We start from the raw sequence: 14816 nt of genomic DNA on the forward strand, positions 1-14816 counted from the left end.
CAACCACCTCATCTTGTAATGTATCCTGTTTATGACCCTTTGCATGAAATTACTTATACATGTTCTATAATTTACATCTAGATTTCTTCCACCTTGAGCACAGCTGTGACTGCTAAATTCATGCTTCTATGTTCTGTCTTGATTTTATTTAAATGTTTTAGAGTGCAAGCTCCTTGGGGAAAGGACTGTGTTTTCCTGTTTGTACAGCTCCGAACTTACTGCAGCTGCTCACTAAGTAAAGATACAAAGCCAGATCCTTAGCTGGTGTAAATGGACACAGCTCTACTAACTTCACTTGAACTGCACCTATTTACACCAACTGAGGATCTGGCCCATCACTCTTCATTCCTTTCTGGCCCTGCCATGTGTAGAAAAATAGGCCCTATTTTATTTTTGCCATATATCAAGCAGGTAGTAAGTAGACTCTCTCCTTTAGTATATTCATTCCCTTGCAATAATTAGTTAGCAACCGCTTTCCACCTAGGACAGTCACAGATAAATCTCAGAATAGAGTTTCTTGCCTAAGCTAAATTGATTCTGATAATTCATCTAGAATATTCATAGCTGAGACTCTAAAATATCTCTAAAGCATTGCTACCATGCAGATTCCCTCAAAATAACATGAAATGCAGCAATCTGATCAGGACACAGAGCACATGAGAAATGTGTAGCAAATATTTGTGCAATGGCCTAACTTTGTTTTTTTATTGAGTATAGATTTTGGAACTGTGTTCTCCCCTGCTAACTTAACCATCCTCTGATCTACACATGATTCCAAGGAAGCTAATCTCTTCTTCAACGGCTCCCTACCCGTCTCTCAAAAGTTTCAAGCAAAAATACTTGGTCAAGCCAGATGACGCAAGGCAACTCTTAGCTGGGAACTGATTATTGGAGAATTTACAAGATTCCTGTGGCTTAATTCCCCATACTGAACAAAGACATTTTTAGAACTCATTCCTGTTGGACACAAAGATTTAATCAGTAATTACCTATGACAACCTCAAGTGACATATACTGGCTATGGAAGCCTATACTCTTGTCACAGCAAACGTAACACTAATGGTCTAGCAATGTACTTTGGATGACTAGACTACTGCAAAATTAATTACACTAAACAGTATTTTGAAAGCCTTAAATCTTTTCTTAAAAGAGTTTGACTCCTTGAGGGCCAGTTATAACAAAATTTAAATACTTAGTGTCTGTAAATTAATGGACCAAATTCTCTGCTGGGGTAATTGGGTCCAGCTCTATTGACTTCCATACTTTGACTTCAACAGAGCTGTGCCAATTTACACCAGCTAAGAATCTGGCCCAAGGTTTTTAATCATGCTTGATGAATAATGGACCACACACTACACAATCTACCTACTCATTTCTTATGAACATATGGGCAAAAGTACCAACATCATATTGTTACAACTCTTTAGTGATATGACATAACAGAGAGCAGACCAGCAAAAAGCTCTTTTCTTTCAGTAGCCATTTAGATCTTAATATTTCATAACAGAAGCATCTTAATGTAGCAAATGCTCCTCTTCACCATGTGGACACATGCCGAACTCAGAATTTTAGAATTTTCCCTATAATGCTCCTGAGTCTTTTTGTTTTGCAACTGCTGACCTCAGTTACAGGTTCTTAAATGTGAGGAGATAACATTCTAAACCACTCTCTCTATTTACAGAGTCATGTATGCTAATGTATGATGCACAAAATCCTAATCTCTCGGCAGGGTGTGATATTCCAGTAGTTCCCACAGGGCAGGCCCAAAGCCCATTGAAAGGAAAGACTCCCATTGACTTCAAAGGTCATTGGAACAGGTATTCCTCATGTATTTTAGCCATGGAGCTTCCATTTCAGAATTGCAGGCATCCAAAAAATGGTCACTGGTACACAGCCAAATTTCTGAAAACAAAGTCAGATTGAATTTGGTGATTTCTCATTGGGAAAAGCAGTCATTAATTTGAGCAAAAAATGTGCTCATCTGCACGTAATTTCTATTGCAGTGTCCATTACGACATATATTTCAGCTGTATTTATAATTTGATATACCCAAAATTAAGGCAAGAGAAATTTGGATCAGAAAAAAGCAAGGAGAACAAAAAAATTACAAAACTATACAATTTTGTTTGAGGTATGGTATTGTCCCCTCGCTCACCTCAATGCTAATTTTGGGTCATGAGTTGCTGGGAGTGCCACATCATATAGCTAGGTTTCAGAGTAACAGCCGTGTTAGTCTGTATTCGCAAAAAGAAAAGGAGTACTTGTGGCACCTTAGAGACTAACCAATTTATTTGAGCATAAGCTTTCGTGAGCTACAGCTCACTTCATCGGATGCATACTGTGGAAAGTACAGAAGATCTTTTTATACACACAAACCATGAAAAAATGGGTGTTTACCACTACAAAAGGTTTTCTCTCCCCCCACCCCACTCTCCTGCTGGTAATAGCTTATCTAAAGTGATCACTCTCCTTACAATGTGTATGATAATCAAGTTGGGCCATTTCCAGCACAAATCCAGGTTTTCTTCCCCCCCCCCCCCCCCACAAACCCACTCTCCTGTTGGCATAGCTATAAATTGTGTATATATTGTATATTGCTAAAAATGTAGCAACCTAGGACAAAATGCCATGTGCAAACCCCACTGTATGAAATCATAGCATAATTGGTCCAGTCTCATAAGCAAAAATGCAACACATGGCCTAGTGAGCACTGGAGTTATATATTTTGAAATAAAGTTGGTGGAGACAGATTTTAAACATACTTGTTTGGAATGCTACACTTAAATCCATTGCTAAAACAAAAGCATAAGTTCTGTTTGATCACAGTAGCAATATTGTGTCAAATCATACCCACCCACCCAGTTTCAATGCAGTAAAGTATTAAAATTTATGCTTAATTTTAAACATGAGTAGTTCCTTTCAAGTCAACAGGATTATTGGTGTGCTTAAAGTTAAGCACATGCTTAAGTGTTTTGCTAAATCAGGGCCAGAGTGCTCAATACCTTTCAGGATCAAGTTTATAGAGGAATCTCCAAACCATTGTCCCATGAAATGCAGGAATACAGATGATCCAGTATGCATATACCCTTAGCAATACAGACCCTTTGCATGTCACTCAGAACCACAATGCAGAGGCAACATTCATGAAGTGCAAGCAGCAGTGTGTGAATGTGGACAAATAGGAGATTCCCACACAAATCAGTCAAAAAAACAGTGCTGTTACAAAGTTGTGGCATGTCACCGTATGCTCTTACTGAGGGGCTGCATTCCCAAGATCAAAATGTAGCATCCTGAACCTTGCTGAGAGCCAACGTGATGGGTCTATGTACACTAGCCTGGACCATACCACACATCACTGATTTAGAACATGGTCAAGAGGACCAGGATTTGCAATATTTTTTTAAAAGAGTATTTTTTTAAGGGTTGCTGGCAAAAGGCAGGGTTATGTTCAGAGGAGTCCACCAGCCACAAGAGTTGCTCAGAGCTCCAATTCAAGGCAGTGGTAATAATACGACATATTCATGTTGCCATGACTGTAGCCAGATAACAACCCTATCTTTAAAAGAGCTGGAATGTAAAGCATACACATCGCCAGCTACCTGCTGCATGGGTACACATTTTTTATGATGAACAGTTGATGTTCTGGGATACATGGTGCCCAAAAGCCCTATCGATTTCTACAGGTTTTTTTTTTTTAAGTTTTGCATATTGAATGACAAGTTGTGCATTATTTTTCTGAAGATTTTGAACCCATGCACACTTTTGATTCGAAAGGGCATCACATTATGCAAGTGAACCACCTTGCACTTTTTTGAGGGAAGAGGACAGAAGAATGCAAGTAGAAATATCTGGAAGATGAAGCATGCATGCATGAAGTGAGCACACGTGTTGTGTTTACCTATCCTATCCTTTTGTGCTTGTAAAATGACTTTTTAAAATGGAATTGCATTTGTTTCTGTGTCTTTCCTGCAAATATGTATAATGAACAATGAATTATCATTAGGGCTGTTGATTAATCGCAGTTAATTCACACGATTAAGTAAAAAAAATTAATCACAATTTAAAAAATTAATCGCGATTAATTGCAGTTTTAACTGCACTGTTAAACAATAGAATACCAATTGAATTTTATTAAATATTTTTGGATATTTTCCTACATTTTTAAATATATTGATTTCAATTACAACATAGAGTCCAAAGTGTACAGTGCTCACTTTATATTATTTTTTATTACAAATATTTGCACTGTAAAAATGATAAACCAAAGAAATAGTATTTTTCAATTCACCTCATACAAGTACTGTAGTGCAATCTCTTTGTCATGAAAGTGCAATTTACAAATGTAGATTTTTTTTTTGTTACGTAACTGCACTCAAAAACAAAACAATGTAAAACTTCAGAGCCTACAAGTCCACTCAGTCCTACTTTTTGTTCAGTCAATCGCTAAGACAAACAAGTTTGTTTACATTTACAGGAGATAATGTTGCCCTCTTCTTATTAACAATGTCACCAGAAGGTAAGAACAGGTATTTGCATGGCACTTTTGTAGTCAGCATTGCAAGGTATTTACTTGCCAGATATGCTAAACATTCGTATGGCCCTTCATGCTTCAGCCATCATTCCAGAGGCCATGTTTCCAGAGGACATGCTGATGACGCTCGTTAAAAAAATAATGCTTTAATTAAATTTGTGACTGAACTCCTTGGGGGAGAATTGTATGTCCCCTGCTCTGTTTTACCCACATTCTGCCATATATTTCATTTTATAGCAGTCTTGGATAATGACCCAGCACACGTTGTTCATTTTAAGAATACTTTCACTGCAGATTTCACAAAACACAAAGAAGGTACCAACGTAAGATTTCTAAAGCTAGCTACAGCACTCAACCCAAGGTTTAAGAATCTGAAGTGCCTTCCAAAATCTGAGAGGGATGAGGTGTAGAGCATGCTTTCAGACGTCTTAAAAGAGCAACACTCCAATGCAGAAACTACAGAACCCAAACCACCAAGAAAGAAAATCAACCTTGTGCTGGTGGCATCTGACTCAGATAATGAAGATGAACATGTGTCGATCAGTACTGCTTTGGATTCTTATTGAGCAGAACCCATCATCAGCATGGACACATGTCCCCTGAAATGGTAGTTGAAGCATGAAAGGACATATGAATCTTTAGCACATCTGGCACGTAAATATCTTGCGATTCTGGCTACAACAGTGCCATGAGAATGCCTGTTCTCACTGTCAGGTGACATTGTAAACAAGGACCGGGCAGTATTATCTCCTGCAAATGTAAACAAACTTGTTTGTCTGAGTGATTGGCTTAACAAGAAGTAGGACTGAGTGGACTTGCAGGCTCTAAAATTTTACATTGTTTTATTTTTGAATGCAGATTTTTTCTACATAATTCTACATTTGTAAGTTCAACTTTCATGATAAAGAGATTGCACTACAGTACTTGTGTTAGGTGAATTGAAAAATACTATTTTTGTTGTTTTTTTACAGTGCAAATACTTGTAATCAAAAATAAATATAAAGTGAGCACTGTACACTGTATTCTGTGTTGTAATTTAAATCAATATATTTGAAAACATAGAAAACATCCAAAAATATTTAAATAAATGGTATTCTATTATTGTTTAACAGTGCGATTAATCACAATTAATGTTTTTAATCACACAATTAATCATGTTTTTTTTTTATCGCTTGACAGCCCTAATTATAATAAAGGGAATATCATGCCTCCTTTGGGTTGGCTTCATTAGACAATTAGCTCATGGTATAACACAACACTCAGAAGTCATTATCTAACACAATGTTAAACATGTCTACTGCCTACTTTGTGTTTTGTGAAATCTGCAGTGAAAGTATTCTTAAAATGAACAACGTGTGCTGGGTCATTATCCAAGGCTGCTATAAAATGAAATATATGGCAGAATGTGGGTAAAACAGAGCAGGGGACATACAATTCTCCCCCAAGGAGTTCAGTCACAAATTTAATGTCATGTTAAACATTATCTACTGCCAATGTAGGCAGGAACCAATGAAGTTTAACATTGTGTCAGCTGGTCATGATTAACTCTAGAGGTCCAGTTAGTGACATGTTAAACATAGCGATCCCTGTCTATACTGACAGCAAAGCTGTGTTTAGCATCATGTTAATTAACCCAACTCCTCATGGTCATATTCTAACACAACCTAATTTTCCAGTAAAGATAAGCCTTTTGAAAGATTGGAGTTATTGCTGTAATAATGGGACTATGCTTGTAGTCTAAGACAGAACTATTTTTAAAATAATGAATGTTGGTCTTTCATATTTAGATACTTAGATACCATGGTGATGACAGCCATATAAATAGATTGTATTTGCACTCCTTAGACCCATTTCCTTAAAAGTTACAAAAAAACAATTCACTAGAATTTCTGATATATGAGCTGTGCAAAATATTTATTTTGGGTTTTTTGTGTGGATTGCTATTGGAAGTTTATTATTCACTTTTGCCATGGATGACAGTCTGATAAAACACCTTACACTGCCAGTAAAGAAATCATGTAAGAACTGACAATGAAAGAACCAGCATCCAAAATCCAATTTCTAAATAACCATTGTTTGGGAAGGAGAGACTTTTTATTACCTCCTTTCATTCAATTTACCATCAGTAACCACAGCAATCAAAGTGAGTTACTGACACCTAAAAACAGAGGGTCAAATCCTGGCTCCATAGAAATCAATGGGAGTTTTGCCACTGATTTCAATATAGCCAGGATTTCACACACCTAATCTTATGATTCCATGTGGAAAGGGACAGATATTTAATCTTATTTGTTGTGACTAGCTAGTTTTAATATATTTTACATTTATATTGCAGCTTTTATTTGGAAAGATCTCAAGAGTGCTTCCCTAACTGTGGTTAGGGAAGCAACCTCTTCTCATGAAATTTCCAAAATACTCCATCCATTACTGGACAAGGCTGTCCCAATCTAGAAGGGGCAGTGGGTTAAACTGCAGAATGCTTGGGTGTTGGAGGATCTGCCAGAGACCAGGGCTCTCTTTACAGATCACGTTCTTGTCTTTTTTGTTGTTGTTTGTTTTGCCTGTTCTCACTTTCAGGTGACATTGTAAATAAGAAGCAGGCAGCAGTATCTCCCCTCAATGTAAACAAACTTTTTTGTCTTAGCGATTGGCAGAACAAGAAGTAGGACTGAGTGGGCTTGTAGGCTCGAAAGTTTTACACTATTTTGTTTTTGAGTGCAGTCATGTAACCAAAAAAAAAAATCTGCATTTGTAAGTTACACTTTCAAGATAAAGCGATTGCACTTCAGTACTTGTACGAGATGAACTGGAAAATACTATTTCTTTTGTCATTTTACAGTGCATATATTTGTAATCAAAAATAATAATACAAAGTGAGCACTGTACACTTTGTATTCTGTGTTGTAATTGAAATCAATATTGAAAATGTAGAAAAACATCCAAAATATTGAATACATTTCAATTAGTATTCTATTGTTATAAGTATGATTAATCAATTAATTTTGTTGAGTTAAGTGTGTGGGTTAACTGTGATTGAAAGCCCTAATATTTAGTATTCATTATTATTATTTACACAGCCCCAGAGATGTGCATGGTGCACTACGGGGTGGAGGGGAGAAAGCATGTCTAGATGGCAACAGGAGGTAGGAGGCTGAGTGTAGGGGATTTGAAGCAAGGTCTGCTAAATTGCAATCCTGGCTCTACCCCTCATTTGAGAGGTAACCATGAACATGTCTGCCTTCCCACATCTGCAGAGGGGAATGATAGTATCTACCTCAAGGATCAGCGAGTTCACACAAGGTTTTTAAAATATAAAGCTCTCTCTAAGCCTTGTGGGGAGCCAGGTCCCTGGGTGCTGGCTCCGGATCAGAATTCCCCTGAAACTCAAGGGCTCTCGGGGGGGGGGGGGGGGGATTTTGACGGGGGCCAGCTGATCTATTTCTCCGAGGGCAACAAGCTTCACCGAAGCGAAGGGGAGACTCACACAGTGGCGATTTTCATTGATTTTCTGTAACGGGCCGCAACTGGCGGCTGGCTCCTTCCTCTGCCCGGCCAGCCGCTCCATGTCCTGCATGGCGAAGATGCAGAGCGCGGTGGAGTCCCAGCGCCGCTCGCCCGGCCCGGCGCTGAAGACCCCGGCCCACCAGCCCGCCTGCTCCAGGAGGCTGGAGGAGAGGAGGGTGCTGCGGGCGCCGCAGTCCAGGCGCAGCTCGCCGAAGAGGCTGAGGACGGCGGGGTCCTTCTGGGACTTCAGCACGGCCACGCTGGGATGCGCCGCCGGGGGTAAGGGGTAGTAGGGGAAGAAGAGGTGCGCGCCCCACAGGAAGGCGTCCACGAAGTGCAGCGGGTTCGCGCCGGCGCGCTTCAGCGTCCCAAACTCCCCCCGGATCAGGCCCAGGTCCGGCAGGCTGCGCACGGTGAGCACCGTGTCGGCGTCGGAGGCCGAGGGGGCGCACGTCAGGTTGGTGTCGGGCAGCGAGTAGGTGGCGGCCAGCGCCAGCAAGCGGCCTTGCTTGGGCTGCGGCGCGAAGAGCACCCCGGTGGTGGAGCCCTGCGGCAGGCAGCTCACCACCTCGCTCTGGTTGGACAGCGCCGTCAGGTTACCCAGCAGCCGCACCTGGCAGCTGCCGCCGTGCAGCGTCCAGCCGGTGAGCAGGCGGCCGCGCTCCGGGTCCGGCAGCAGCAGCTTGCTGTGGGTGCCCGCCGGCTGCGCGCAGCCCTGCGCCCCCGCGGGCGCCAGCTGCAGCTGCCCGGAGGGCGGCCGGCCCAGGGCCGGGTGCAGCTTGTACAGGCAGCTGCCGCCCGCCAGCAGGAGGCTGTCCCCGCTCGCCGCGATGTTGTCGATGCGCACGGGCAGGGCGAAGCGCGGCTGGCACACGACGGCCCCGGCCCCAGCCAGGGCGATCAGCAGCGCCCAGGGCAGCGGGGGCGCGGCGGGGCCGGGGCGCCGGGGGTCCTTCCTCCTGCAGGGCGCCATGGGCGCGGCCCGCTCCTCGAAAGGCTCCGCGGCTGCTCTAGTTGCCCGGCGCCGGCGGCTGCCCCATGCTGTGCTGCGGGGCGGGAGAGGCGCTGTGTCGTTCAGCCCCGGCTTCCTCCGTCTGGCTGCGGTGGTGGGAAGTTCCTCTCCGGGAGGCTGGGCTGGGCTCCTGGGTGGGGGTTTGGGCCTCAGACTTGCTCTTGCACAAGCTTCCTTCCCCAGTCACCCCACGCCCTGCGCCCTCCAGGATGCAGCGGGCGGGGGCCGCAGGCACCTGCCCAGCTTTGCTGCTGGGTGCACTGCAAAACCAAGGCTGGGCTCCTGCTGTGAGTGAAACATCCCACAGCCTCTCAGCCTAGATGGGAGCAAAGCACCCCTGTGCACCAGGCAGCCTTTGGCAGGCTTCTTGGGCGTGCCATGAGGAGGACCGGCTCTAGGTACCAGCAAAGCAAGCATGTGCGTGGGGTGGCACAAGTCCAGGGGTGGCATTCCAGCCGTCCTTTTTTTTATTTTATTTTATTTTTTGCTTGTGCAGTTGTGCTCTCAGAGCTGGAGGCGGCAAATTGTTTGCTTGGGGTGGCAAAAAACCTAAGAGCCGGCCCTGGCCTTGAGAGCATGGCTGGGGCCCACTTGGACTAGGGTGACCGGATAGTAAGTGTGGAAAATCGGGAGTTTTGCGCGGGGAGGTGGAGGGGGACGGGGCTATAGTCAGGGCTGTCCCTACCCATACGCAAAGTACGCAGCTGTGTAGGGCACCACAGTTCCTGGTGCCCTGCACAGCTGTGTGCTGCTCCAGCCCCTGCCCTGCCTTTTCCCCATGGCCCCATCCCCTGCTCCGCCCCAGCCCCATCCCCTGCTCCACCCCAGCCCCACCTCCACTCCCCTGAGGACTGCAGCAAGGCTGGGCTTGCACTCACAGGTGGCGGGAAGTGCAGCGACGTGGCCCCTGCCATGCCGCCAGTGAGTGCTGTGGGGCGGTTCCCTTCTGCCCCCCAAGCCAGCCCCGCCGCCCCCACACACACCTCGCAGGGGGGCTGCGTAGGGCCCCAGAATAGCTAGGGATGGCCCTGGGTATAGTTGCATATATAAGAGAAAGCCACTAATATCAGGATGGTCTTGACAATATCGGGACATCTGGCCACCCTAATTTGGACTGCCAGGCTGACCCAGGTTTTAAACCTCTTGGGGGGTGAGGAATAACATTGGAACAAGGGGCCCCACACACAGCTGATTTTCCAGCATAGATGGGACTGTCGCCACAGCCAGCAGAGAGTGTGACTTTCTCTGACCATCTCATCTTTATTATAGAGACCCATTGGGGTTCTCACAACACATTTTTAGTGGCCTCAGAGTGCAGCCACCAACTCTTGCTGGCAGCGGCTTTGGCAATTTTTCCTAAAATGTTTAATTAACTTTAGGAAAAATAAATCAATATACACTATACATGTCCAGTGTAATTTATTTATATCTGGATTTTATTTGTGCAGACTCAATGATAAAAATAATGTATAGTTGTCTCTGTTCTTTACTGGACCTACACAGAATAGAAACAAATAATGTGTTTTGCATGTTCTTGTCCCTTTTTGTTGTTTCTTTTGCTTTTTTGGTTGGTTGTTCTTTTTAGACTTGCTAGCTAGTAAGTCTGCTGCTGTGAAAAGTGATACTTGTGTATTAATATCACTTTTCACAGCCTCCCAGCTAGTTGCTAAGTCTGCTGTGAAAAGTGATATTAACATACAAATATAACTTTTCACAGCAGACTTACTCAGCCACGGCAAACCTGGGGACAAGTTAAGCCCTGGATGGGAAAGTGAATAGGGAGGCAGCAGAGGCCAGGAGCCATGGAGGGAATGAATAAGGGGGCTAGGGGAGGGGCTGGATGGGGGTTGAGGGAGGCAGTGGGACCCAGGGGCAATGGGATGGGTGAGTGAAGGGCCAGAGGGTGCAGTGGAGGCCAGCACCCACCACTGCACAGCCAGGGCCTAACCCAAAGCCCTTTGGCTGGGGCCTGAGGCCCAGCGGCTGGTGAAGGCGGTGGGGGCCAAGGGCAATGGGGAAGGGGTGGTGAGCCTGGGGCCCAGCAATCAGGGGACAGAGCATGCCTGCCACTGCACAGATGAAGCCTGGGGTTGGAGAAGGCAGCAGCTGGGGATGGGCAATGGGGGAGAGGGGCAGGGTGATGAGACTGGAACCACAGGATGGGGCCCATGGCCAGAGCCCAAAGCTCTGCAACTGGAGTCTGCCACCCACCATCCCTGAAGCCCAACCCCACCACCCCTGGGAAGGTGGGAAATTTACTGGCTTGCCTGCTTCTCCAGTGTTTGTGTCTTCAGAAGGAGGCAGGGCCCAAGCTCTGCTGGAGGCCCAAGGGGAGGGGCTGCTGCTTTGCCCCTGCGCTCCAATCGCTGCACAGGAGGCTGTGCCTGCAAGAAAAGCCCCGGACTGCATGAGGCCATGGTGGCCGCATTTGAGAAATGCTGCCCTGGTTGGCTTCTGAGACCTAGATAGTGACTTCTTCCTTCTAAGTAAAGCCAGGCTAATTTGGGATTCTTGCTGACATTTATCTCAGTACAGGATGGCCTGTCACACAATATCATGAAATGAAAACGGGGACAATTTTATACAAGCTTGTCCGTCCTCCTGGGAGCGGCAAAATCCACTTACTTTGCTAATTTCAAGGAAGCATAAAACTGAGATCCTTCCCACCCGTAGTCATGATAGATCAGTATTTTCATAACAGTCGGGTAAATTAATTCCAGACTCCTGGGTGAACCTTATCTAAATTCCCCTTGTTGATGTGGAATTACATTGAATAGTGTGTTTTTTCGCTGCCTTTCTTAAGCTGTTGCGTCACGTTGCTGCATGTAGCTAAACAGTTGCTGCAAAAGGTTGCCGTGATTTTTATTTAGTCTGTCAGTAACAATGGTGAAGGATGTTGTGAGGCGTTTGGGTTTGTCCATCTTTGGGTGGGCGTTGTCTAATTTAGTGCCTCCTTCGGCAAGGTGCTGAGCACACTGAACTCCCACTACCGTCACGGACAGTCAGCACCTCGCAGGACTGGGCCTTTAGCCTGGATGCTCTCTGAATCCTACTAGACCATTTCCAGTAAGGACTCAACAAAAGCAGAACCGTATAGTGCATGCTCAGCAAATGGCAGATATTCTGCTTTTGCTGAGTCCTAAGTTAAAATAAAATATTGTTTCTTTTTTTGAATAATTATATCAACTTCTCCTGCCCTAATGGGGCAGAGTTTAATGTTGCTGGAGCAGTGTAAAGTGGCCTGAATGTAAATAAGAATCCGGCCCCAAATTTGCAAATAGAAGGTATAATGCAGATGTTAGCAGTTTGAATACATACACTGCAGAAGTACATGTCCTTCCCCAAAATGTAGACTGCACCCTGCAGCAGTCATTGCTTAAGGCAATTTATTTTGCCCTGGATCTGAAGAAACATTTATCACTGGCACGTTTCCAGTTGCAGCAGTCAGAGTCCATGACATATCCTGTTCCCACATCCAGAACCACCAGCCTTTTATACTACTCCACAGGCAGTGACTTAAAGGGTGTGTACAGGGCCTTGCACAATGCAGAGGAGCACATGGAACAGAATTGCTACACTGGAGCTTTATATATATATATATATATATATATACCAGAGATGGTAAGTAAAGCAGGCTACTTCTGGTGTGACACGCTTTCTGAAGATGTGCTTTCCTGTACAGGACTGGGTTCTTGGTCAACATGTAAATGAAATAACGTTCAAACCGATCACACTGAAATAGATTGTCCAAGCACAGGAGTCCACTTACTTGGCAGGACAACGCAAGCTGAACACATTACACTTGTGCCCAATCTGCTACATTGACTTCCAATTTGTTTCTTAGTGCAATACAAGATGTTAAAATATAAAGTTCTATATGGTTTAGGTATTGGCTTTTGTGACTTCCTGAGACACATGGTCAATTGGAGACTTCTGACAGACCCTAGTTTCAATGTTTAGGGCCCTGGCAACAGGCTATATTCAGCAAAAACTCCACATCTTTGGAAGTTGCTCTCCTTATGAAGTCACTAGAGCCCAAGGTTTCTGGCTTTCAGGGCACAGCATATACAGGAGAGCATGAAGAGAATCTAAACTAATTCTCCCCCAAGATGTACAATGGAATTCATTGGTTGAGTGTTTAGAGCAAATTATTAAGAACTAGCATATTCTGATGACAATTTGTGAAGAAAATTGTAACAAAATAGATGGAACGATCACAGCCAAATTAGACAAATTGGTCTAAAGAGAAATGTAGAAGGTGTGCTGAATATACTGAAACCTACTTCCATAGCCTTGGACAAACTGCAGAAGATTGCTGCTGTATTGCTGATGCTGTTGAAATTTGGAAAGAACTTCAAGAGACATTTATTCACACAGTGCAAAGGCAACCTGTGGAATTCTTTGTCAGAGGATATTGTGAAGGCCAAGACTATAACAGGGTTCAAAAAAGAACTAGATAAGTTCATGCGGGATAGGTCCATCAATGGTTATTAAGCAGGATAGGCAGGGATGGTGTCTCTAGCCTCTCTTTTCCAGAAGCTAGGAATGGACAACAGGCAGGGCCGAATTTAACGCAGGGGCTTTACTGGGCTGCAGCCAAGGGCCTTGGGCTAAGGGGACCCCACAGGCTGGATGTGACCAACTGCTTCTTTTCATCCGGCTCGCGGCAAGTCTCCGCGCCGCAGGCCGGACACTGGTCCCTGAGCCTCGGTGCCCCCACCCCCCTGGGGCTGCAGCTGCAAGTACCGGCTCGCCGATGTGCCCCTGTAGTCCCTAGACGAGGGGGGTTCAGGGACTCTCTGCACGCTGCTCCCGCCCCAGCACCGGCTCCACAACTCACATTGGCTGAGTACCACAGCCAATGGGAGCTGCGGGGGCAGCGCCTATGGAGCAAGCCACCTCGGAGAGCAGAGCAGCGCAGAGCCAGGGCAGGCAGGGATCCTACCTTGGCCCTGCTGCGCTGCTCACCAGGAGCTGCCCGAGGTAAGCGCCTCCCTGCCGGAGCCTGCACCCGAACCCCCTACCCCAGCCCGGAGCCCCCTCCTGCACCCAAACTCCTACCCAGAGCCCACTGCACCCCAGCTGGAGTTGCACCCCCTCCCTGCCCCAGCCCTGAGCCCACTCCCCCACTCCAAACCCCCAGAGGCCCCCTCAAAATCTAATAGCCTCGGGCCCACAGGAGAGTTAATCCGGCCCTGGGAACAGGGGATGGCTCACTTGATGATTACCTGTTCTGTTCATTCCCTCTGGGGTACCCCAACCCCTTGTTCTATCCCTGGTCAGGAGACAGGATACTATACTAGATGGACCTTTGGTCTGACCCGGTATGGCTCTTCTTATGACATTGAAGAAACAAATATCCTACAGCAAAGTTAATGTTCAGGCAGTAAAGAAACAGGTGGATCAAGCACTCAATCAATCTCATTTTCTTGCCAATATTCTCAACCCAAGTACCAAGATAGATGCCTAACTACTGAAGAAGATGCTGCTGCTATGACATGGGCATCCAATAATCACCCATCAGTCAGGCCAATCATAATATCAGGGCTGGAGATGAACCATTCAAGCAGGACCTGTTTGCTGATGATATTTTAGAGAAAGTCACACAGTTGGACAGGTGGTAATCACTAGCTAAGCAGCTGCAGCCAGAGTTTGTTGAAGTGCTAAACCAGTTTTGGACAGCAGTAGCCCCTTCAGCACGCACAGAAAGAATATTTTCTTCATTTAGACTAAAAAATTCGTAATTGAGGAATCTATTGGGAGTTGAAA

The 14816-nt window shown here is 45.2% G+C and overlaps 1 protein-coding gene across 1 annotated transcript in view; it reads right to left on the bottom strand.

Annotated features, from left to right (window-relative positions):
* Nucleotides 1–9112, bottom strand: part of PLXNC1 (plexin C1) — a 93998-nt gene extending 84886 nt beyond the window's left edge. The window contains exon 1 of the mRNA XM_073327529.1: nucleotides 8016–9112. Coding sequence (XP_073183630.1) covers nucleotides 8016–9008 — 993 coding nt within the window. The 5' untranslated portion in view covers nucleotides 9009–9112. The remainder of the gene's footprint in view (nucleotides 1–8015) is intronic.
* Nucleotides 9113–14816: the final 5704 nt, after the last annotated feature.

The sequence above is a fragment of the Lepidochelys kempii genome, chromosome 1 (assembly GCF_965140265.1).
Source record: "Lepidochelys kempii isolate rLepKem1 chromosome 1, rLepKem1.hap2, whole genome shotgun sequence".
Classification (NCBI taxonomy): domain Eukaryota; kingdom Metazoa; phylum Chordata; order Testudines; family Cheloniidae; genus Lepidochelys; species Lepidochelys kempii.